This window comes from Doryrhamphus excisus, linkage group LG3 (assembly GCF_037039965.1).
Source record: "Doryrhamphus excisus strain RoL-2023G ecotype Guam linkage group LG3, RoL_Dexc_Guam_v1.1, whole genome shotgun sequence".
NCBI lineage: Eukaryota > Metazoa > Chordata > Actinopteri > Syngnathiformes > Syngnathidae > Doryrhamphus > Doryrhamphus excisus.
In genome coordinates this window covers 25,171,327-25,195,791 of record NC_136359.1, presented here as the reverse complement: position 1 = coordinate 25,195,791, position 24,465 = coordinate 25,171,327, and the positions used below count along the sequence as shown (strand labels likewise).

The window sequence follows — 24,465 nt, the reverse complement described above, 5'->3', positions numbered from 1 at the left end:
TTTCTCACACGTGCCCGCACACACACATTGCACACCCCTCCCTCCTCTACTGTGTGCTGGGTTGTCTAGAAACATCTCATCAGTACAAGCAGCTTCTAGGAGACTAATCCTTGACTAAATATTTGTCTGGAGGCTTCAACTCCTGCTGCCAAGTACCACCGAATATGTGCATCACTAGGTGGGCGGATGGATGCCAAAATCATAGAGTGTGATAACTTGGATATATCTAGTAATATGAATATAACAACATCAATAACAGTATTAACAACAAAACAAAAAATACACCCGCCCACCTCAGCAGTGTAGTGATGGGAAGCTCGATGCCTTTTTGCTAACTCGAGTCATTACGAGCGACTCACTGAAGTGTATCGGCTACTCGTGCCGCTCGAGTCGTACCTCACAGCAAGCAGAACCCGGAAGACGAATACCCGTGAGTCGGTTAAAAACTCACGGGTTTGAACCACTCGTTAATGACTCGCACGTCCTCGACACGCGTGCACTCGCACGCACCAACTGGTGGGTGGATGGATGCGAAAATCATAGAGTTTGATAACTTGGATATATTCTGGTAATATGAATATAACAACATCAATAAGAATATTAACAACAAAAAAAATACACCCGCCCACCTCAGCAGTGTAGTGATGGGAAGCTCGATGCCTTTTTGCTAACTCGAGTCATTACGAGCGACTCACTGAAGTGTATCGGCTACTCGTGCCGCTCGAGTCATACCTCACAGCAAGCAGCAGAACCCGGGAGACGAATACCCGTGAGTCGGTTAAAAACTCACGGGTTTGAACCACTCGTTTATGACTCGCACGTCCTCGACTGGTGGGTGGAGTTGCATCCACGGCGGTGATGTGTTGGTGTGATGTGGTTTATCAGACAACATGAAACATTCATCCTGGAGCCAGTCTGCCTTCGCGCCAAAGACAGAGAGATAACACCGCTTCACTTCCTGTGTTGGATGTATGATTCGTTAACCACATCACCTGTTACAACTACAGCAGTCACTGAGGTGAGTCCATGATTCGTTTCTGCTGTTTTTACCACAAATTCAAAATTAGTCTTGTTTTAATTCAATACGAAAGCATACAGGTGGGTTTGTAAGCGTCAAAACTTGAAATACAGCAGTGGGTTTAATGTGTTCAAATGCGTCCTACACAGCTTCGAGCCTGACTTTAACGCATTGTGACGTATAGAAAACATTTGTTATGGTTGTCATGTGACTTTATATCGCAAAATGGCGGTGTGTCAGGTAAGCTAGGTCAGTTCCAAAAGCTTTGTATACATTTTTGTTTTATCATAAAGGCTCATTCAACAATTTTAATGCTTTAAATATTACAACTCAACTGTTCCTACATTTCTTTGATGAATTTGTAGAAAAGAAGCCTTGAAATTGCTATGGAAAGCCTGACGTGACATAATTGTCACAATACATTTTTATTTTTTTTTATCAATTTGACGTAAATACTATATATTATAAGTCCAGATGTTCAGGACACCCTGTCATGTTTCAATAAATGCATATTTGACGAATAAAAGCAGGGGTTAAATGGGATTTTAAAATGTCTGAAATTCAATAATTTGAAATTAAGGGCTGAAAATTTCAAAAAGTGTCTTCAAATCTCACAAAATGTCTTAAATGCAATTTTGTAAGGGCTTACAAATGTATTAAGCAGCTACTTGAGAGTGGGACCAACTAAAGCAGAGTGGGCGTGCCTGGAGGCGGGAATCGGTGCAGTTTCTGGAAGATCTAGAAAGCTTTCTGTGCTGGTTATGGTGTGTAGCTGCTCAATAGGAGTCCACAACTCAATACAAAGGCCTGAAAAATGTGCATGTCCTTTTTAAGGTTACTTTAATTGATTTTCAAATATATAAACGTCTGTCTCACTTTTAAATATTTCGATTTTTCAGGATGCAAAACAGAATTACAAAACACAACAAAAGTACCCATGGAGTTGTACGCATGACGGTGTGTTATGACAGAACACAGCAGCAAAGCCGGCTTACTTGTAGAAGATGTTTTAGATAATTTAGTTAGGTTAAGCATTTTTTTATTCCAAAGTGAAATTTGTCAAGTTCAGGATTGTTTCTTTGTGAGTTATTTTGCAGCTATGATCAGGAAGAAAAGCAGAGACTTGTTGAGTAACTGCTGTTAGCAAAGAACAACCACTGATGACCGGAACCACAATGACCTTCGGTTCCGACTTCCATGCTAACATGATGCTAACAAGGACAGTTTGTGATAAAAATCCACTCTGAACTCATGTGGACTCGTGTATGTATTAATTATTGCCCAATTGTCGGCTAATCGGGTCCATGTTCATGAACCAAGGCAAATTTTTTGACGTAAATGCTAAATGGTGCATGTGCTAACCGAGGTTCCACTTGGTAATAAGGTTTTTAGGCATATACTTCTATGTGAAGTACAGTTTATATGTTCTATCTGTAATTCCATTTTTGGACACATGCTGTGTGCCTCCCAAACGCTAGGGGGCAACTTTAGTCATTTCAGGTGTGTGTGTTTCTTGTTCCCCCAATAGCTAAGTGTTATTGTTTGAAATGTAGTATACAGCGGATCCTTGATTAGCATCATGAATCCTTTCCAGAAAGTACAACTCTAACCAAATACATTTTTCCCTTGAGAAATAATTTAATTCCAATTACTGTGCTCCAGAAAGCCAAATATGCCATCACCAAAACATTTGTATGGTTTTATATAGTTAATGCATATAAATGATGACTATAGAGGACCCCAAAGCTCTGCTTTTCTTTGAATCAAAACAAAATGTAACCAAAGAGAATTCTCACTTATTAAAGTGCCTGACACTTATTAAACAGCTATGTTATTTTTGTATGATATACTTAAAAAATAATGACTCATGTCATCTTGTGTATCTTAAATGTGTGTCTTTGCTGTTGTAAACATGCTCGGTATTATTGTCTTGTGAATATAATGTTGTGAATGTTGCACCATTAGCCCTCCATAGAGATGGTGCATGCGTACAAACGCCACTCTGATCATCCTGACATAGGTGTGCTTTACCATCACATCGTCTACCTGTGATAAAAAAGTCACCCCATCTAGCCAAGGTGTTGACATGCGCTTCAAAAAGCAGTATTTTTTTTTGTGCCGTGTCAACGTGCTGACCCACTTTGGTGTATTGATTTCAGCGCGGCACGCGTTCCGTGGTGTCCTGTGACTGCTTTGCTCATTTGCTCTTGCATGTTTGTGGTTCCTCCTCAGTTTCTGCAGACTTCTGGGTTTGTTCTAACAACCACAGGATGCATACGAATAGCTTAGTCAATCAGTCGAGTAAGTATCGACAAATACTCTCCAAAGCACCTCTTCTTTGTAGTGCTTACATATTATTTCTAACCTGTATGGGTGAAGTGTTTTTCAAATAAGTCACAGCTTTTTTTGTCAGCCGTCATTCTCACATCTATCCTGGTTGTCTGTTGGTGGAATCAGAGTTGGTATCATTTCAAATACCACATTGAAACACAGTATCATCATTCTCACATCTATCCTGGTTGTTTGTTGGTGGAATCAGAGTTGGTATCATTTTAAATACCACACTGAAACACAGTATCAGGCAAAGTATTCACTGCATTAAAAAATCCCTAGAGCTGTATACAGTATATCCCATCAATGGATACATCTGTCCATGTCCTCCATCCATGTCTGGTTTTCGTACACCCCAGTTTGCCTTTTATGCGTACAGTACAGGCCAAATGTTATGGTCCAACCCCATTAAGAAGGCAAGAAATTCCAGTATGTACACATGTGAAACGAAAACCATTTCAGGTGACTTGAAAGAACACCAAGGGTTTGCAGTGCTAGCAAAACTAAAAGGCACATTTCGAGTTATTTTACATATTTTTGGTTAAGTACATGTGAATGTACAATGTAAATAGTCATGAAAATAAAGCAGGGCTCTACATTAAAACCAAAAATGACTTGCCCATGGGGAATCCTTAAGGTGAGAACTACTTGCCCCAACTTGCCCCATGTAAAATGAAAAGACTGCCATAATGATAGCATCTAATTTTTGTGGCATCAGATGAGAATCTGAAATAAAGATGAAATGATGATCATTTCTTGTGGTTGTTTTCCTCCATAGATCATGACGTTGCATGGAAATCTGGATTGTCAAGAGACTTCTAGGCACTTTGCCTTTTACAAGTTGTGCACCACAATCAAACATTATTGAATAGACACATTTGTGTACTAGTAAAGTGTTTTGAATCCAGAAAAAAATGCTCAACGGTCAAACAATAATTTGTGAAGCAAAGGTGATAAAAATCCACAGAGAAATGGAAGCGCTAGATTTTGTAGCTTGTGCAAAATCAGCACTTTGGTATTGGATCTAATGGGTGGTGTTTCATTGGGACCACTTCAAATTGTCACAGTCAATCATTTGATTGGCTGCCGCTAATAAAATACTTGTTTAGGAGGCACTGGTTCATCACTTTTTGCTGTTTTCCTTCACAAGTTGTTGAAGAATTAGACCATGTTGGCAGGGACGCCATGATAGATGTTTTCCTAGTCAAACCATCGCTGATTGGTTGATCGTGAACAAGAACGGGTGTGGGTAAAACGCGGACCGCGGTCTAAATAAACCATTCTGATTGGTCCGTTTCAAGATTTGCAAGGATTGGTTTGCAAATTACCAGCGGAATTACGCAGTCCGTGTTTTACCAACACCCAACAAGAACCGATTTTTAAAGAACTCTTGGCAGTACGGCATGCCAAAGTGCACTTGCCCCAACGGGAATATCACTGATTGGATTTACTTGCCCCAAGCCATCGGTACATCGTTATTGTCGAGCCCTGTAAAGAATAAGACGGTGTGTCCAAACCTGTGGCCTGTATTGTACGCCCCCCCCAGCTATCTTACATGGTTGACAGCCTCCACTTGTGTTCAGTGTAAATAGGCAGTGATTACATTAGTCTCCAACTTGAATCATGCCCTGTTCATTATCCGGGATCGGGATATTGCACGCACTGTCGACGCTTGGTGTCATGTGCAAGCTTCCGCTCTGCTATCGTTGTCACACGTTGTTGCATACCATTTGTCTGACCGGGTCAATATTCTATTTTCTGGGAGTAGATTCAACTTCACCGTCCCCCATGGACGCTCACACCACGAAGGCCGCAGGCACAGTGTGTTATTTATGACATCACTTCAACGGGACCCTGTCCTACAGGATGTTTGCAACTTTTCACATTGCAATGGGAGCATTGATTCCATGGTATCAATATACAGCGGAACCGTAATTAGCATCATGAATCTGTTGCAGAAGGTCCAACTCCTTAGAAGTTTTTGAGGCATATTTCGCTGTGCTCTGCTGCAGCTTCTTTTTTTGGCCTAAATTCTGCAGAGTTGATATCTTTACGGATACAAAACACACGGACGTGATTCAGTCTTTGTGTGTGTGAGCGTAGCAGTATATTTTCCACATGTATACTGCCAATATCACACTCACATATCAGGATTCCAACATTCCAGACAGGACTAGAAAGCGGTGAAAAATGTCTCCTTGGTCATTCCTCATTGGCTGGATGCTGTAGGCTCGGCTATGCCGATGGTCAGTACTGATACTCCCCTTGATGGTCTGTCACAGGTTCAACTCTCAGTTGGCTGCAAAAATCCGCTCCACTACGTACAACATTTTATGCTGGTTTAACCTCTAGCACCCTGAGAACCTGGAAAAATATCCAGTCAGTGTGAACGTTACAATGTGCACACGGATGACGTTGGTATGAAAGTAAAAATGGCCATTTCTTTACCACAGGCATACAGGAAGCTTGTTCAGTTTAAAACAGGGGTCTCAAACTCAATTTACTTGGGGGCCACTGGAGCTCGGGTCTGGGTGAGACTGGGCCGCATCAGGTTTTCCAAAAAAAAAAAACGCATTTATTAAAAACAAAAAAATAAAAAAAAACTTTGCTTTGGTTTCAATTTTCTACAATAAAAGCTCTGATAAAACATTCCACTGTTCTCAAATATCTTACTTTTTATTTTTCTACACAAAATAAGATGAAAAATAAATAAACAAATCAAGAATAAAGAAAATCAATCAGTCAGTAATAAATAAATAAATATAATAATAATAATAATAAAAACTTAAGAAACCACATATAGTTGGTGGGTAGACAAATGATTTTTTTCAGATTAAAATGAACAAAGCATTATTAGAGCCCTGTAGACATGACAAAACACGACTATAGTCACATTTATACTCTTTTTATTTACAACATATTGCGCAACTGCAGGGTCTTGAGACACATGCTAACTCGCAAACTAGAGAGCTAGCGACCTAAACGGTAGCCTTCACGTTATTTCCTTTAAACTTAAATAGCCAAAGACTTACCACTTCCACACGGATAGGGAGGATAACTATTAACAGTTATTTAACCTTTAACATGAACATGAATCAAAGGTAATAATTTTTTCTGGGTACATGATACCATACAGCATCCATATCAAACTTGCGCGGGCTGCACTAACATTAAACGTTCATATCTAGGCGGGGGCCTCAAACTAGTGTCCTGTGGGCCACATTTGGCCCGTGGGCCGCGTGTTTGAGACCCCTGGTTTAAAAGGTTAACATTCACAAAGCTTGAGTTAAAAGAAAAAAGAAAAATGTATGCCTTCTACATTTTGGTTTGTGTGACTATTATTTCATGATTAACTGTAAAATACGTCCATTACTGAAACCTTTTCAATTCGTTGTCTTGGTTTTGGCTGCTGAATGAACAATCGGCTGCATGCTAGAAAAAGTGTGTGCACCCCTGATATACAGTACATGTACAATGTACTGCACATAAATAGCCAGTGTTAATCCAAAATACTAAATATATATATATTCTATATGACTATAATAAGTGGCAGATCTTTGGGACTTTGTCATTTCAAAAGTAGCTGACAGGCTGAAAAAGTGTGTCACTGTTCTAGAGGATCATTCCATGAAGATGGGATACTGCATTAGCATTTTCTTTCCTGAACGTCAACACTGGCGGTTTACCCTAAATACTACCTTCACAGTCTTCAGGAAGGAGGGCCGTGATGTCACTCGTGTATTTGTTTCCACGCTTTGTGGTCACCATGTGCAAGGAAGCTCATAAAAATACGAGGGTAGGGGAAAGTAAGATGTACATGAAAAGTGTTAGAATAAGTTTTTGGGAATGTAAAATCGGTGTGGATGGTTTCACCGGGTATTTTTATGTACTTTCATATTCTTCTATTTTTATATTCTTTCTGTGGGTTAATTAGCAACTCCAAATTGTCCATAGGTATGAATGTGAGTGTGAATGGTTGTTTGTCTATATGTGCCCTGTGATTGGCCGGCAACCAGTTCAGCTGGGATAGACTCCAGCATAGATAATAGATGAAAGGATGGATTTTCCTGACATGAGATGACGTTTGATTTGAAATCTGAATATTTACAAAATTAAAATGATTGTGAATTATGATTATTATCATATTTGCATATTGTTTGTTTTTGTTTTCATGTTTTCTAAATTATAAGAATTTAGAATAAATGATAATTACCTATTATGATGAAAATTGCATGTGTAATTTTCACTTTTTCGATTTTTTTGTTGCGATTTTCTTAATGACATATGATTTTTAATTTACAATATGAATATTTTCCAGATGAAAGTAATTTGGAATTAATATTATGATTATTAATTCATTAGATTTTATTCACCTTGCGCTTTCTGGCTGACCTACTCTTCCTCTACCTGATCCACTGTCAATCTTATTTTATCTTATTCATTTTATTTCTTATTTTCCTTAATTTTCCTTTTTTTTCCTGATTTTGAATTTGAATATTAACCTATTATCCCTTTTTTACCGTTTAGTTTTTCTTGAAGCACATCATTGGGCTTCATTTAGTGTTGAGTTCAAATTTGACCATCAAATTTTATTTGCAAAATGTACATTTGCGACACTGCTTTGTGAAACAAAGACAGATTGAGAGTGGGAAGGGTAGAACCGGGCGAGAGAGAGAGAGAGAGAGAGAGAGAGAGAGAGAGAGAGAGAGAGAGAGAGAGAGATCTTGACTTGTGCTTCTGTGGGAACAAAGCAGCACGGAAAGCAGCGTTGATTCGCCACGGCTTAATGAGCAAAAGCGCCGCCAATTGTGTTAGCGTGTCACTGTGTTCTTCCCACCGACATCATTGCAGGGGCTTTTGTGGTGGGGGAGAAACATTCAGTGCTGCCCCCCCCCCCCCAGTCCTCTGTCCCACGACTGCCGGGTCTATTATGTCACTGAGGAGATTTGGAATGCTTTTAGGTGTTTTCACGTCGGTCTCCAAAAGTGTCCAATAAGACCCAAAAGTATCAAGAGGTGTCTGTTTACTGGCTAAATATAATGCAGTGTGTGGGGTTACCCAGCATGCCGAGCGGCGTTTAAATAGGGGTGTCATTTTGCGTGTTTATTTGTGTGTAGACGTCTTCTTCTCTGGCAGACCAGGTATAGGAGCAGGATGTGTTAGGACAGGGGTCTCAAACCCAATTTACTTGGGGGCCACTGGAGCTAGGGTCTGGGCGAGGCTGGGCCGTATCAGGTTTTCCAAAAAAAACCAACAAAAAACGCATTTATTAAAAACAAAAAAATGTAAAAAACTTCGCTTTGGTTCCAAATTTCTACAATAAAAGCTCTGATAAAACATTCCACTGTTCTCAAATATCTTACTTTTTATTTTTCTACACAAAATAAGATGAAAAATAAATAAACAAATCAAGAATAAATAAAATCAATCAACCAGTAATAAATAAATATAATAATAATAATAATAGTAAAACACAAAATTATGAAAATTTAAGAAAGCACATATAGTTGGTGGGTAGACAAATTATTTTTTCAGATTAAAATGAACAAAGCATTATTAGAGCCCTGTAGACATGACAAAACACGACTATAGTCACATTTATACTCTTTTTATTTACAACATATTGCGCAACTGCAGGGTCTTGAGACACATGCTAACTCGCAAACTAGCGAGCTAGCGACCTAAACAGTAGCCTTCAAGTTATTTCCTTTCAACTTAAATAGCCCAAAACTTACCACTTCCACACGGATAGGGAGGATAACTATTAACAGTTATTTAACCTTTAACATGAACATGAATCAAACGTAATCATTTTTTCTGGGTACATGATACCATACAGCATCCATATCAAACTTTCATATCAAGGCGGGGGCCTCAAACTAGTGTCCTGCGGGCCACATTTGGCCTCCGCGTGTTTGGGAGCTGAGTTACCACCCACTGTGTCACCGACTGTCCCATTCTAATGTGGTTATGAGCATATGCATAAACATAGACTGTCACTAATCATGTTTGATACTGCTGACAGATGATGATATAATCATATCATATGATGAGACACGGACCTGAGGATGGATATATTTAATGTAGGTGATCTGTGTCTTGTTGTCCACCAGCCCAATCTCTATTTTGGTCCTCACATTATTCACTGCCATTGTTTCAGCCTGTAGAGTGAAAAGTGATTTCCCTCATCCACGCAGTGGAGTGTGTGGGAGAGTTCACCCTTTTTATGGGCCTGTCTTTCATCTGAGGGCTCTTTCAGTTATTGAAATGCACAATTTGCATGTCCATGCCACCCACGAGTCTGTTTAATAACCGTCTATCCTTGACACCTGGCAACAGCTCATTACCAGCAGTTTGTAGGATATCCAAGTATATTTGTTTACTGCAGTATTTGGAGACCTGATTTCAAAAGTGTCTCCAAAATACATTTTTATGCTTTTATATTTGAAAACCGTTGACACCTTTTGCTTGTGCTTCAGTAATATAATAATAATGGATTATACTTTATTACGCTTTCCAGAGGTACTCCTCAGTCCCACACTGGTGGTGGTACTGTACAGCTGTAGCTACAGCTGACCGTAGTCTAACGCAGGGGTCTCAAACTCAATTTACTTGGGGGCCACTGGAGCTAGGGTCTGGGTGAGACTGGGCCGCATCAGGTTTTCAAAAAAAAACAAAACAAAAACACATTTATTAAAAACAAAAAAATAAAAAAAAACTTTGCTTTGGTTCCAATTTTCTACAATAAAAGCTCTGATAAAACATTTCACTGTTCTCAAATATCTTACTTTTTATTTTTCTACACAAAATAAGATGAAAAATAAATGAACAAATCAAGAATAAAGAAAATCAATCAATCAGTAATAAATAAATATAATAATAATAATAAAAAGTTAAGAAAGCACATATAGTTGGTGGGTAGACAAATGATTTTTTTCAGATTAAAATGAACAAAGCATTATTAGAGCCCTGTAGACATGACAAAACACGACTATAGTCACATTTATACTCTTTTTATTTACAACATATTGCGCAACTGCAGGGTCTTGAGACACATGCTAACTCGCAAACTAGAGAGCTAGCGACCTAAACGGTAGCCTTCAAGTTATTTCCTTTCAACTTAAATAGCCAAAAACTTACCACTTCCACACGGATAGGGAGGATAACTATTAACAGTTATTTAACCTTTAACATGAACATGAATCAAACGTAATAATTTTTTCTGGGTACATGATACCATACAGCATCCATATCAAACTAACATTAAACTTTCATATCAAGGCGGGGGCCTCAAACTAGTGTCCTGCGGACCACATTTGGCCCGCGGGCCGCATGTTTGAGACCCCTGGTCTAACGGAAACGTGGCTGCCATGTTGCTCCTACGACCTCCCAAACGCAATAGCAACATCATCGTCCATGTGGTACATTTACACTGTGTTGAACACAGTATTTTTGGTTGCACCGTGAGTGAGATAGGTATTGGCTTGTCCTGTTGGTTTGTGATGTGTGAGTAAGGATGCATATTAAGAGTCTTATGATGCAACATCTCCCGAGTCTTACTGTGTGTCCGGTCTCTCCCAGCAAGCATCTCCAGCATGTGTGACGTGGACGTATCAGAGCCCACCAGTCCCACGCTCCTGGATGGCGAGTCTTCAGACCAGTACTATCACGTGGACCGTTGGCAGAAACTTCGCACAGCCGTGCGCAAGCTGGACTTCTGGGAAAACTTCAGCGCTGAGCTCATCGGGAGTGGTTTCTTCTCCAAGGTCTACAAAGTATGCCTTCCAGTGTCCTCCCACACTCTTTGCCTTGCTAGCAGCCCACACGTAAGCTGCTATCAAAGATTGCTTTATTCCAGCCACCAGTTGGGGCATATTTACCATTCCACCATTGGCCCACTTGCTTCAGATACTCAAATGTTACTTAAGTACAACTTGAGGATCTACCAGCTCCTGTTGCTATTGTAAAGCCTTTCCCCAGTATCCCCATTACTGTGTGCAGGTTGTCCACAGTACAAGCCACAAGGTGATGGTGGTGAAGATATACAAAAACGATGTGGACCAAGACAGCATCGTACGTGAAATCAGCCTGCTGCAGAAACTCTCCCATCCCAACATCGTCAGGTAACAGTCATCCAGTTCCTCGAGAACAATTCATTACTTGGACTTGGCTATCGTTCTTTCATAAATATCATTTGTTACAAGGGAGAATAATTATTTCAGGGGTCTCAAACACGCGGCCCGCGGGCCAAATGTGGCCCACAGGACACTAGTTTGAGGCCCCTGCCTTGATATGAAAGTTTAATGTTAGTGCGGCCCGCGCAAGTTTGATATGGATGCTGTATGGTATCATGTACCCAGAAAAAATGATTATGTTTGATTAATGTTCATGTTAAAGGTTAAATAACTGTTAATAGTTATCCTCCCTATCCGTGTGGAAGTGGTAAGTTTTTGGCTATTTAAGTTGAAAGGAAATAACTTGAAGGCTACCGTTTAGGTTGCTAGCGCTCTAGTTTGCAAGTTAGCATGTGTCTCAAGACCCTGCAGTTGCGCAATATGTTGTAAATAAAAGGAGTATAAATCTGACTATAGTCGTGTTTTGTCATGTCTACAGGGCTCTAATAATGCTTTGTTCATTTTATTTCCTTTCAACTTAAATAGCCAAAAACTTACCACTTCCACACGGATAGGGAGGATAACTATTAACAGTTATTTAACCTTTAACATGAACATGAATCAAACGTAATAATTTTTTCTGGGTACATGATACCATACAGCATCCATATCAAACATTAAACTTTCATATCAAGGCGGGGGCCTCAAACTAGTGGCCGCGTGTTTGAGACCCCTGCTTTAAGGAAACACAATTGCCAGGAGAGGGAAGCACAAAAATAGAGGAGAAATGAAAATTCCTCTCCTGATACGAACTTTTCTATCGATACGAGCGATATATATGTGGATCGATTTCCTTACCCCTACTAGTTATCATCAATTTGTAGGAAGAAATAATAGTATAGACAAACGGTATGATGTAGGAATATGATGAGCTGGTTCCACATCCTTAACAGAACCCTGCCGTTGCCCACCATGACACCCCCATCCATGCTTTAGAGCTTCCTTCCCCGGCAAATCTAATGAGACCTTTGTGCCTCCAAACAGTTGCTGTTACATAAGGTGTGACGTTGGCATCACGTTTGCCTAGCAACAGTAAAGGCTGTCATATTACATGACAAACACATAACATATATATAAGAGACCAAATCCCAAACTCTTCAATTTGCTACAACAATGAACACAATACAGTACATCCTACCTCCTACTACCTTGCATCCTACCTCATAGAAACAATCCCCAACACATACTCTACAACTCTGCTTTTTTGGACTAAATGTCCAGCATATCTTAGAAAGTCAAATACTTTGACTTTCATTCTTATGAAAAATGTGTTGTAGTAATCCTCGTTTAGTACGGTTAATTGGTTTTCTGTGCTCTAACTACAAAGATTCACTTAATATTGTCAGGTTTGGAACCAATTATTCGTCATTTTGTAATTATAGACTAGAATAATAATAGAAGCGGCACAGCTAGGAGACCAGGGTTCAATTCCACCCTCTGCCATCTCTGTGTGGAGTTTGCATGTTCTCCCCGTGCATGCGTGGGTTTTCTCCGGGTACTCCGGTTCCCTCCCACATTCCAAAAATGGTATGGATGGAAGGTATGAATGTGAGTGTGAATGGTTGTTTGTCTATATGTGCCCTGTGATTGGCTGTCCACCAGTCCAGGGTGTACCCAGCCTCTCACCCGAAGATAGCTGGGATAGGCTCCAGCACCCCTCACCACCCTCGTGAGGAAAAAAATGCCTTCCTTACTTTTTCAGTGGAGGAAAAATAGCACATATTATGGAAAAAATTAAAATATGAATGACATGTGCGTAATTGTTTCTTTTCTAGATATGTGGGAATATGTGTTAAGGAAGAGAAGCTCTATCCCATTTTAGAGGTGAGTTTACGTGGAGCATGTTTCCGTTTTTTCTTTGTTCTGTCTGACTCGTTTTGACTCCCTTTTTGTCAGTATGTGAATGGTGGTTGTCTGGAGGAGCTCCTCGCTAGGAAAGATGTTCCCCTGGACTGGAAAGAGAAGGTGGACCTCGCCTGTGATATCAGCAGAGGAATGATCTACCTGCACTACAAGAATATTTACCACCGAGATCTCAACTCAAAAGTACGACTACTTCACTTGTCTACAATACTACAGTCACTGCGAGAGAGAAGCGGGAAATACTGCTGTTATTTTTTATTGTCATTTATACAGTGGTACCTTGGTATACGAATGCCGCAACAAACCAGTGTTTTGTTATTTTTGTTTTTTTGTTTTTTGGGAGTACTTTCAGTGTTAACGCAGACCTGCCAACATGTACAAATTCATAGTACTCAATTAATAAAAAAAATACATATGTATTTATATGACAGTCATTCTTAAATTCCTTTTTTATTTTGATCGACACTAGGATGGGTGATGCTTGTTTCCCCCCACACGGGCAGTCTTTGTTCTAATTTGAGCCTCTCCACATGCGATCCAGCTGAATAATTCAGTGCACAGGAAGGATACTGACATCAGAGACTATAGTGATAGGTGACCTGACATCAGAAGACACGTGGATGGCACAAAAGTCATCATATATTTCAGGTTACACTGGATCAATGTGCAAACAGTTCAGGGTGTACCCCGCCTCTCTCCAAGTCAGCTGGGATAGGCTCCAGCATACCCCTGTAACCTTAATGAGAATAAGCGGCATAGAAAATGGATGATTGGATGAATGTGCAAATATGAATGTAACACTTGGCGTGTTATTGTGGTTGGTTCCTGAGTCTTACAATGCCCTCTGCTGGGTGTTTTCTTTTTATGCTCCCTGCAGAACTGTCTGATCCGAGTGACGTGTCGAGGTCGGGAGGCCCTGGTGACAGACTTTGGGCTGGCCAGAGAGGTGGTGGAGTTGCCGGTCAAAGATGCAGGCAGGAAGCTCTCATTGGTGGGCTCTGCATTTTGGATGGCTCCTGAGATGCTTCGAGGGGAGCTGTATGACCGAAAGGTGCTAGATAGTATACAGACGGAATTGTTGATTTGTATGTTTCTCATTGTACAAGGAACATGGAATCATTATATAATAGAAATGTATAATTTTTAATGTATTAGTTGTATTTCATTTTAATATTTTTAATGCATGTATTCATTATAACCTTATAATGTACAATATATGATATGTCTGTAGACTTGAGAGATGGCATGTATGTGAGGACTGATGACAGTCCAAATATTGTATACCAGTACCATTGATGGATGTGTTTTGTGTGCTCCGTGTGTCAGGTGGATGTTTTCTCTTTCGGAATAGTGTTGTGTGAAATCCTGGCCAGGATTCCTGCTGACCCAGAGATACTGCCCAGAACCAAGGTACAACTTTACTGCAGGAATGGGACTACGTTATGCTAGCCATAGCATTTCAGTATGTGGAATCAAACTATGGAATGGATTGAGTAAGGAAATCAAACAATGCACAACGATGAGCCAATTCAAGAAACAATACAAGCAGTTGATGTTTGCTAAATACAAGGATGAAGAGTCTTGAACCAGTCATGATGTGCTATATATATCACTATATTGACACGCACTATGGTACCCATTATGGCATTGGATGCTCATATCACCCAGTACTTTGGTACATGACAAAAAAAAATAACAAAAAAAAAACACCATAAACCAGGGGTCACAAACAGGCGGCCCGCGGGCCAAATGTGGCTCGCAGGACACTAGTTTGAGGCCCCCGCCTTGATATGAAAGTTTAATGTTAGTGCCCCAAGTGCCCCAAGTAAATAGAGTTTGAGACCCCTGCCTTAAACCATATTAGGAAAGCAGGAAGTGAACAAATGTAACAGTTAGTGATTGTAAAAGTACCAGATGGAGAGGTAGGATTTAATAAGCGTTGCTTCTTCCTACTCCTTTTGGACATGTGGAACTGGGAACTGATTATGGGATGCACTCAATTGGAATCTGATGCATGTTCAAATGAAATGAAACCATTACCATTATCAGTGAGTATTTCTAATCATAATACTGTTTGTTAGAGGTGTCACGAGACGAAATGAGACGCCAGATTTGTCCTATTCTTTTGCATGTTTGTCACACTTAAATGTTTCCCATCATGCTGCTAAGGGTGGCCCAACCAGTTCATTTAAAAACTGCATCTTGTGTTCAGTTGTGTTGTCATGGACTAATATTTACATTATCCTGATGATCGAAAACATTTTAGTGTAACAAAGATAAAAACAAACATGGTAAAGATGGGTTTTGAGTATGTGCGACTACTTTGTCATCATGTTGTAAAAGAGGAAGTGTTGTAAGCGGAGTGCCAATCGGTTGTGGATAACCGATGTTTCATATTTTAGGACTATGGGCTGGATGAGAATGCGTTCAAGGAGATGCTGACCGACTGTCCTCAGCGTCTTTTACAACTGGCAGCCAGCTGTTGTATGGTAGCTATTTGTTCTTGTAACAAATAGTGTAGAATCTCCATCCACGTGTACTAGCTGCATGTAAAAGCTTTGTCCGTTTCACGTCTTTGCCCTCGAGGTGGAGTCCTTCAGACGGCCAGCATTCACAGAGTTGTTAGACCACTTAGAAGAAGTTGCAGAGAGTCTGGAACCGCCGCCAACATTTCATCTGACCACCACCTGACTTGCCTTGACCCTCAATCACTGGAGGGACCGCCTGATGACAAACAATCACAGTTTGAATATTTTTCAAATATGATAAGCATATTAGGAGCGATGAGAATGAACTGTGGGGAAAATATGTATTTGATCCTCCACGGATTTAGGACCAACGGTCCATCGTTGTTATGCTAACGTGATTTTAACAGACAATGATAAAAAAACATGATATAAACGTTATAAATACATATTTTGATTGAAATAAAAATAAACAACTTTATTAAGATATCATAAGATGATATCGACACACATTGATAGAAAGCACTGTCAGAGACAGTGTGAGGGAATTTATTAATTCTATTTAAATAATACATACTGTAAGTCTAAATAATGACAAATATGTCATATTACATACATACCCTATATTATGATGAAAATATAATATTATGGTGTAAAATGTTATTTTATATACATGTATATGAATTAGAATGAATATTTAAACTATCAAAGATACACTGAAAGTGTAAGGAAATCTAAATTATGTTATCTAAATAATAATGTAATAAATACCTTATATTTAATTTATTGAAATTGATAAATATTTTAACTATGTGAAAGAATTTACTAAATAAAATTTAATCCAAGCAATAACGATACTGTATTATATATTTAGCAAATATATAAAATGTAACAATTATGGCAGTCATAAGTATTTCAATATTTAAATGGGCATATTTAGTTTTTTATATAATATAATAAAATATATATACTGTATATATAGGCAGTGTAGCTAGGATGCACATAATGATCTGCTTTTTTGTGCTAATACACTTTTCACGTCCCAAACTAATGACATCTTTGATATCGTCCACATTGTTTGTATTATCTGTCTAAAAATGTGACCAATAAAGTTTGAATATAGCATTTGCACCTGGAATTGTCTGATTAGTTAAGAAAGTAATCTTTCCCTTTCTTCCCCCCAGCATCTCATGTAAAGTAGTTTGTGCAGTCCTCTTTCCGTACTCCGATACAGTAGGTGGCGCTATGCATGCTTAAAAGCCGTGATTGCACCCCGCCATTACGCCGCAGTAGAAGACAAAAAGAAGAAGAAGACGAACCTGGCAGTAAGAGAGTAACAAGCGATGTATTTTTAGACGTATTTCCTCCTCTTTTTTAGCTGATTTAATTCGTTCACGATGTCCACCGATACTCGTCGTTGGGAAACTTTACAAGGTCTAAAAAACTCGCCAAAGGGAAAGATCACATTTGATCCCTTTTGGTCGGCCAGGGGTGAGGTGAGTCAACAAGTCAGCTTTTTATCAAGTCTTATGGTTCTACGTACTGCATATAATAGTTTTGGCACTATTTCGAACCGGATATAAATATCCGAAAATAATGCCATGTTTGTTGTGTATTTTTACGTTTGTTCAATGAATGTAATAAACACGTTTTAGCCTACTTTAGCTTAAAATAACAAATGACACAAACATAGCTCTACAAGAGTATTGTAATGTCTTACTACGGTAAATTAAATGAACAAATATGGTTGAATATGCTTACAGCATCGACACAACGTCCTGATCCTGATCCCGGCATATCGCTACACAGTGCATGACTTGCAGTTCTCGACCAAATCGATAGGGGCGCTGTTTTCCTGAGAGCGGGCAACCATAAACTCGGGTTCCTTGTGTTTGTAGCGTCCTGTGTAGTAGCAGGAAACAATGGCACTTGAAGCACAACACTCGCATTAGATTACATTTTTCAGAAAGACATTACCTTTAGCTGACCATTTGTGAAAATGCAAACATGTCGAGATGCTGAAAAAAGATTTATTATGGTTGGTTTGTGTATGAATGCAATGTCCACACTCTTTGATGAACATGTTTTGTTTTTATTCTTGTAGGATATTTTGGCAGGTTACAAAGACTCGCTCAGCCTTTCTTCTCAGTCTGGAGTCATACTGCAACAACTCAGCTCCCACTCCCCTCAGAAGTTTGCAGGTTTGAGCTTGAGCTCTGGTCATTCCAGTCCTGGACATTCTACCTCAGACTGCTCCACTGGATCGAGTGGTGAAACCACTCGAAAGAACGACACAATCATTGCAGCACAAGAACAGGCGAGTCGTTTCCCCACTTCTCACAATCATGTGCACAAAATCAGATTGAAGTGTTTACATGAGATTTACAGCGTTAGGGTGGCTGCTCATCCACACAAAGACACACTCGGTGTAGCTGACTACCATGCCATGCTGTAAACCTGGAGGAAAGACTGTTTGGCAAATGTTGGAGCACATCTGGATATCAATGGTGTGATGCTCCTCCCTTGAACTCCTCCTTCTGTCCTTTCCTTGTATCAGTCACTCGCATCAGAAAGTCATAACGAGAGAGAGCTGAATCTCCAGAAGGGTTCAGAGGAAGTCAGGAGTCCTTCGTCCCCGCCAGCCATCTCTCTGCTGTCTCCTGAAGCCATGGCAACGACGGGAAGCATCCTCCAGATAGAGGAGGCATACCGTAGAAAAGCACGGGTCAGAGCAATGAGCGAATCTTCCCTTGTAAACGTTTTTAAACTTTTTGACTGAATGTTAACTTTGTATGTTTGTGTGGACTAGCGGGCTTTCAGGGTGCATCAAGAGCTCCATGAGGAGATGGTCACTCAGGTGTTTCGCGCTCAGAAGGAGCAGCTGAAACGCTTTGAAGAGTTCATGGAGTTGAAGCAGAGGCAGGAGTACCAGAGCATGATGGATATGATGGACAGAGAGTGAGAAGACTAACATACATATTAGTCAGTAGGGGGCGACAGTCCTGTTGATGTTTTTTTATTTTACTTTTCTGTGACGTAGAACAAAAGAGAGCATTGGTCGTCAAGAGAAGCTGAAAGAAGAGCATCGCCACAGATTGAAGGTATTAGCACAAGCCAAGCACACCATCATCCACTTGGAAATATAACATCACGTTTGATGACTCCTCCTCCTGTCCCAAAGATCCTCAACCTCCGTCTGAGGGAGGCGGAGCAGCAACGTCTGAGGGAGGCAGAGCTGGAGCGACAGCGGCAGATTGAAGGCAAAGACAGGCTGCGTAACCTCAACTCCATTCAAGAGGAGATCCTGCAGCTCAACCTGCTGCTGGAGCCCTCCACCCAGACCCAGACCACTGTCCCTTCAGCCAGTGTTGGCACGTACAGCACCCGTGGGAACCAGCTGTGCTCCCAGGTGTCCGAGGTGGTTCGGAAGACGGTTGACGTGAGTCTAATATTTGTTTTGACGTTTTTAGTCTTCTATCAAATCACACTACATGCATCTCAAACTTTGGGATACCGACTTCCTGGAGTTTTCCCTTGTTGGAATAACTCCGTATTGCCAGTTTTTCCTTCGTCCGGTCTTGAAATTGAGTTTGGATCAAAAACAAACTTTCCTTAGCAGTCCGGTGCCGATTGCTGGCCTCCATTTTTTAAAACGGAAGAACGTGTGGAGCTGCGTGTTACGTCATATCTCAGCATTGGCTGAAAGAACGCACCCGGGAACAGGAAAAGATAAAGTTCAATCTTGCTAATATTTGATAATGAAGCTGGCCACATGTTTTATATAGATATGTATTTTCTTTTGGAATAAAAGTGGACTTGTGAATGGCGTATAGAAGGGTTTAGATTCTGTTCCACAGATGGCGCTAATGCACACCAAAGCTGCTTGCCAACCGCCAATAAACAACAGAAGAAGAAGAAGAACGCAGTCTGACAACTTTCCGTTTGAGCGGGTACAAGATACCTCAATCGGATTGGGGAAAGGAATATTCCACCCCTGGGAATCCCATTATATATTCATTGGGATTGGCACTTTTCTTTGGGAATGAGGTGTATACAAAGGTTACATTCTTTCCGTTGGAGCAGATAACCCCAATGGAATTGGAATATTAGACATACGACCCGTGTCATGTTGTACCAGTAATTGGACCGGGTGTCATGTTACGGATTGCATCATACATCGTGGTGTATTACGAAGCATGCCCCCAGTTCAGTGGTACATAAATAATAAATCCTCCTAAATATAAGACACGTACAAGTCTACATCTAGCACTGGACCACAAGTGTCCTTATATGGTCTCCGACCAGTTTAGTCCTTACCGTGATGGCCTTTTTTACATCGCCCAAACAAGGAGTTGGGTGTGATGGGATCACGGCCACCAAACTCCGAGGAGGACTGGAGTTTGGAGGAAGCGTGTCGCTTCTGACTCGTCTGACTCTTTTGCAGGGACAGTACCCCAGCGTGGAAGACATGACGGTGGCAGAGCGGGCCCTCCATGAAATGAGGACGCTGATCCGCATGATGCAAGAGGAAGCGGCCAGAGCTCAGAAGCAGAAGGAGGAGAAAGAGCTGGAGGAGGAAGAGTCCAGGAGGAAGCTGTCTGAGCTGAAGACTCAGCAGGAAGCCCAAGAGAAGGCGGCACGGTCCGCCAGAGAGAAAGCACATAAGCAAGGTAAACTCAAAAGAGTGCTGCCGTCCTGTTGTTGTGAGAAGATCCTATCAAGTGCGAGATGAACGTTTGACCATCGTGTCCTCCAACAGGGCTGCAGAACAACGCTGAAGACACAACATTGAAACGGTACGAGGAGCTGCAGGAGTCTCTGGTTCAGTGTGCTCAATCCATAGAACAGCTCGCCTCCTCAAAGGATGTCCAGGTTGGTTTTGTTGCTTTGCCCTTTCAGCAATAGAACGGCATCAATCCTCATCATCGTGTCCTTCTTTCTGTGTGCGCAGACACAGAGGTTGAAGTTGGACCTCCAGAAAGCCTCCATGATCCCCATCAGTCAAATCTCCTTCAATTCTGGATCTCATCTACGAGGAATCTTTGACAAGCTGGACAAGCTTCTCTCCGGTCATGCGGTGGTGTCTGGGGGCAAGTCTGTGTCCACCTCCCAGCATCCACAGGGCCTGGACTTTGTGTATTACAAGATGGCGGAGAAATTTGTGGTGAGTGCTGCATCCCCACACCCGTCTGTTAGGAGATGAAGACGGCAATGTCATGCTGCAGCTTCGGGTTTGTTGTTGTAGAAACAAGGTGAGGAGGAGGTGGCGGCCCATCACGAAGCAGCCTTCCCCATCGGTGTGGTGGCCTCGGGTATCTGGGAGCTGCATCCCCGACTGGGCGACCTCATCCTCGGCCACTTGCACAAAAAATGTCCGTACGCGGTTCCACATTATCCGAGGATGAAGGACGGCACGTCTGTGGAGGAATACCAGAGGTGAGCGACGGCGGTATGAGCTGTGAAAGTCAAAGGTCGGACATCTTTTTCATCACACAGAATTCTTGGTTTCCGTGTGGACGACTCTGGGGTTGAAGGTCAAGACAGTTTTCTAAAGAGGATGTCTGGCATGATCCGCCTCTACGCCGCCATGATCCAACTGAGGTGGCCGTTGGACAGCAAGCAAGGGGTAGGAAGGCTTTGACTATGGAATAGAACATGACGCTTGGATATCAGGAATACTCATCGCTTGCTGTGCTGTCAGTGTTCCCGTCATGGTCTGAACCACGGCTGGCGCTGGTTGGCTCAGATGCTCAACATGGAGCCCATCGCGGACATCACGGCGACGCTCTTGTTTGACTTCCTGGAGGTGAGTCCCACTCGGAATGTGGAAAACTGAAGCCTCCAAGACCTCTTTGGGTCTCCGACTTGCCTGCTCTTAGCAAATGTTGAAGCCCACGTTACCCTTTTCCACTGTGGCCCCTTGCAGCCAAGTCCCGGTAGGTTCCCCGGCTTTTCTATTCCATGAGGGCGGCGCTCCCAAGGCATGCTGGGTTGGCGTTCAAGCATTAGCATCAAGAACTGGCGGGGAGATACCTCAGTAAATGGTTAGCATTAGCTCCATTACTCCCATACGTTCATTCATTTATGGTGGCCCGCCACAATTGAAATATGGACCGCCACAGAAAGATTTTTTTTTTTAATCTAAGTTTTGTATTCTGATTTAGTTTTACCGTTTTTTGTGGTGCTTTTTTTTTAGATTTTTTTAATGTTTTTTTTACATATGTATATGTGCTGCAACATTTTTTGTCAATACTTTTTGGGTAAATTTGCTGCTATATTTAAATTTTTACCTTTTTTTTTAAAGCACTGTCTTTCTTTTTTTTATTTGCTGCGATCTTTTTTTGTTTTCTGATTTAATTTAGTGTTATCTTTTGTTTTGTTCGCCGCTGTGTGTTTGCCCCCGCTAATTAACACGCTAGGTTTGTAGGCTGTTGTTGTTATTCCGTACAGTCGGTGGCATCGTCGTGGCATAGTCGGATATTCCATGTTGCAAGGCTGACCTCCCTTTTGTTGTTTTTTGGTTGGAGACGCAATGACACGTAACAGGAAGTGAATGTCCCCAGCCTTATTGTGTGTGTGTGTGTTCTCCTACAGGTTTGTGGTCATGCTTTATTGAAGAACTATCAGGGCCAGTTCTGGAAACTCATCCTGCTTCTGAAGGAGCAATACTTAACCAGGTACACCCTCACACAGCGCTGAGCCATGTTCAGGAACACTCCTTATTGCATACGATGACCCACGTGTGTGTGCGTGTGTGTGTGTGTGTTACCAGGATTGAAGCTATAACAAGCAGCGGACAGATGGGATCGGTCTCCAGACTCAGACATTTTCTGGAGGTACAAGATGTTTGTGTATGTTAGAAGTCACTTTGAAAAAGCAGAAAGTACGTATGTAAGTATTTGTACCAAGAGAATTAGAGCGTGCAGATCACCACCAATGTTGTTGACCTACAAAATCAGTGAACGACTACCACATCTAAACACTATGGGTGCCCCCCCCCCCAACCTGCCTACATATACATATTTATGCCAGTGATTCTATTATGGACATTATTGATATTTTTGTGATCGAATGGAAGGCATTGAGGCCGATGGAGTAAAAGGTGTTTGCACAGAAACTGAATGAATAATACAAACCATGAATAATGACTTGACTGTTTTCCCGTCTCCCACTCAGAAATCACTACAGGAACGACACATAAGTCCACCCAAAGGCCAGCTTAGTGTGGCGTTCTGGAGGTCATGATGCTGGAGAGGAAGCTGCGTGGACTTTGTTCTCCTGCAGGGAAGGACACTAATGAATGGAAGCGTGGAATCAGTGGAATACTGTTTTATTTGGGGTTTTAATTAGCAAATCCAGAGTTGAAGATACATAGCATGAACGTCATACAGCAATGGCTACTGTACCTCATACCTGAACTTGACTGTTTTAAAGTGTACCCACTGATACAGTGCAAACATAACATGAATCATATCTCCAAACGATGACTGTACTTTTTGTTTGAACACACCCTTCTCATGAAAATCCCAACAGCAAATCTTAAGCCTTGAGAAGACAAAAACAAAACAAGTTTGTACACTGGCAGCCTGTTTGTGTGATTGACTTCATAAATTCATGTTGCCTTCCATTCCTCATCCTCTCTGTTTTACTACACACAATCTGACTCGAGTTTCTACGATTTGCGGGTTCTCCCTCAAGACTTCAGTTTCACTGACTCACTTTGGCCCCCCCAAAGACTGGACTTTCACAAGTTATTTAAGTCGTTTTTAGAGAATATCATCATCTTAACAATTTTGCATACATTTTTCCACTGTTTAATATTTGGTTTGTGTCATTATGAGTTGTTGGTGTTTCTTAGTGAAAGAGGAGGATTGATTTGTGGTAAAGGTAGTGTAGTATATTATTGAGACCAGAGGAGTAACATCTTAACCTCACAAGTATAGGACTTTAGAGAGTAACAGTCAATCTAGCATCCGCTCATCCATCTTGGCCATGCAGTCTTCTCGGAAATGTGAAAAACACAAAATAGATATTTATTTTATCTTATTTGTAAAATTTGTACTCCGGTTTCCTCCCACATTCCAAAAACATGCTCTGTTAATCAGCGACTCCAAATTGTCCATAGGTATGAATGTGAGTGTGAATGGTTGTTTGTCTATATGTGCCCTGTGATTGGCTGGCCACCAGTCCAGGGTGTGCCCCGCCTCTCGCCCAGGGGCAGCTGGGATAGGCTCAGCACCCCTGTGACCCTTGTGAGGAAAAGCGGTGAAAAATGAATGAATGAAAAAAAAACCTACAGCAAAAAATAAAAATTAGCACAAATGTGTAATGTTATGAAAAAGTATACTTGTAACACCAATAATAATGCTCCTTATTATATAACACAAAACGGACATTGTCTATTTTTGTTTAGTTTGTCTATATTGTCTTTTTTCCCCTACAAAATCAACATGGCCCCTGCATCCTTTGATTTTGCAGTATGATTTCAAAGTTAGAAAACACAATAAAATATTTTAAATTTAGAAGAAAAATAACATTTAAATATTTAAATGAAATCTTTTTATTAAAAAAATAATATATGTATGAAAATAATATGTATTAATCATGTTCAGTC

The 24,465-nt window shown here is 40.9% G+C and overlaps 2 protein-coding genes across 4 annotated transcripts; both read left to right on the top strand.

Moving 5' to 3' along the window:
• The first annotated feature begins 830 nt into the window (after positions 1-830).
• On the top strand, positions 831-16,989 carry LOC131127823 (dual specificity testis-specific protein kinase 1). Of its 2 annotated transcripts, XM_058070089.2 has the most exons (10): positions 831-1,018; positions 3,251-3,319; positions 10,931-11,124; positions 11,351-11,472; positions 13,299-13,347; positions 13,420-13,569; positions 14,264-14,437; positions 14,713-14,796; positions 15,789-15,875; positions 15,973-16,989. In XM_058070089.2, the coding sequence occupies exons 2-10, from the start codon at positions 3,289-3,291 to the stop codon at positions 16,075-16,077; spliced, it is 996 nt and encodes a 331-aa protein (XP_057926072.2). In that variant the 5' UTR covers positions 831-1,018; positions 3,251-3,288; the 3' UTR covers positions 16,078-16,989. The 2 variants fall into 2 exon arrangements, with proteins under 2 accessions (XP_057926072.2, XP_057926074.1); XM_058070091.2 differs by lacking the exon at positions 3,251-3,319 and having other exon boundaries at positions 832-1,018.
• Positions 16,990-17,141: 152 nt separating this feature from the next.
• On the top strand, positions 17,142-23,546 carry gle1 (GLE1 RNA export mediator). 2 transcript variants are annotated; one of them, XM_058070082.2, is made up of 15 exons: positions 17,142-17,347; positions 17,956-18,168; positions 18,409-18,576; positions 18,661-18,809; positions 18,892-18,952; positions 19,033-19,290; positions 20,296-20,521; positions 20,611-20,723; positions 20,803-21,015; positions 21,097-21,287; positions 21,348-21,477; positions 21,553-21,657; positions 22,446-22,528; positions 22,624-22,687; positions 23,028-23,546. In XM_058070082.2, the coding sequence occupies exons 1-15, from the start codon at positions 17,249-17,251 to the stop codon at positions 23,094-23,096; spliced, it is 2,142 nt and encodes a 713-aa protein (XP_057926065.2). In that variant the 5' UTR covers positions 17,142-17,248; the 3' UTR covers positions 23,097-23,546. The 2 variants fall into 2 exon arrangements, with proteins under 2 accessions (XP_057926065.2, XP_078645355.1); XM_078789229.1 differs by lacking the exons at positions 22,446-22,528; positions 22,624-22,687; positions 23,028-23,546 and adding an exon at positions 21,778-21,908.
• The last annotated feature ends 919 nt before the right edge of the window (positions 23,547-24,465 follow it).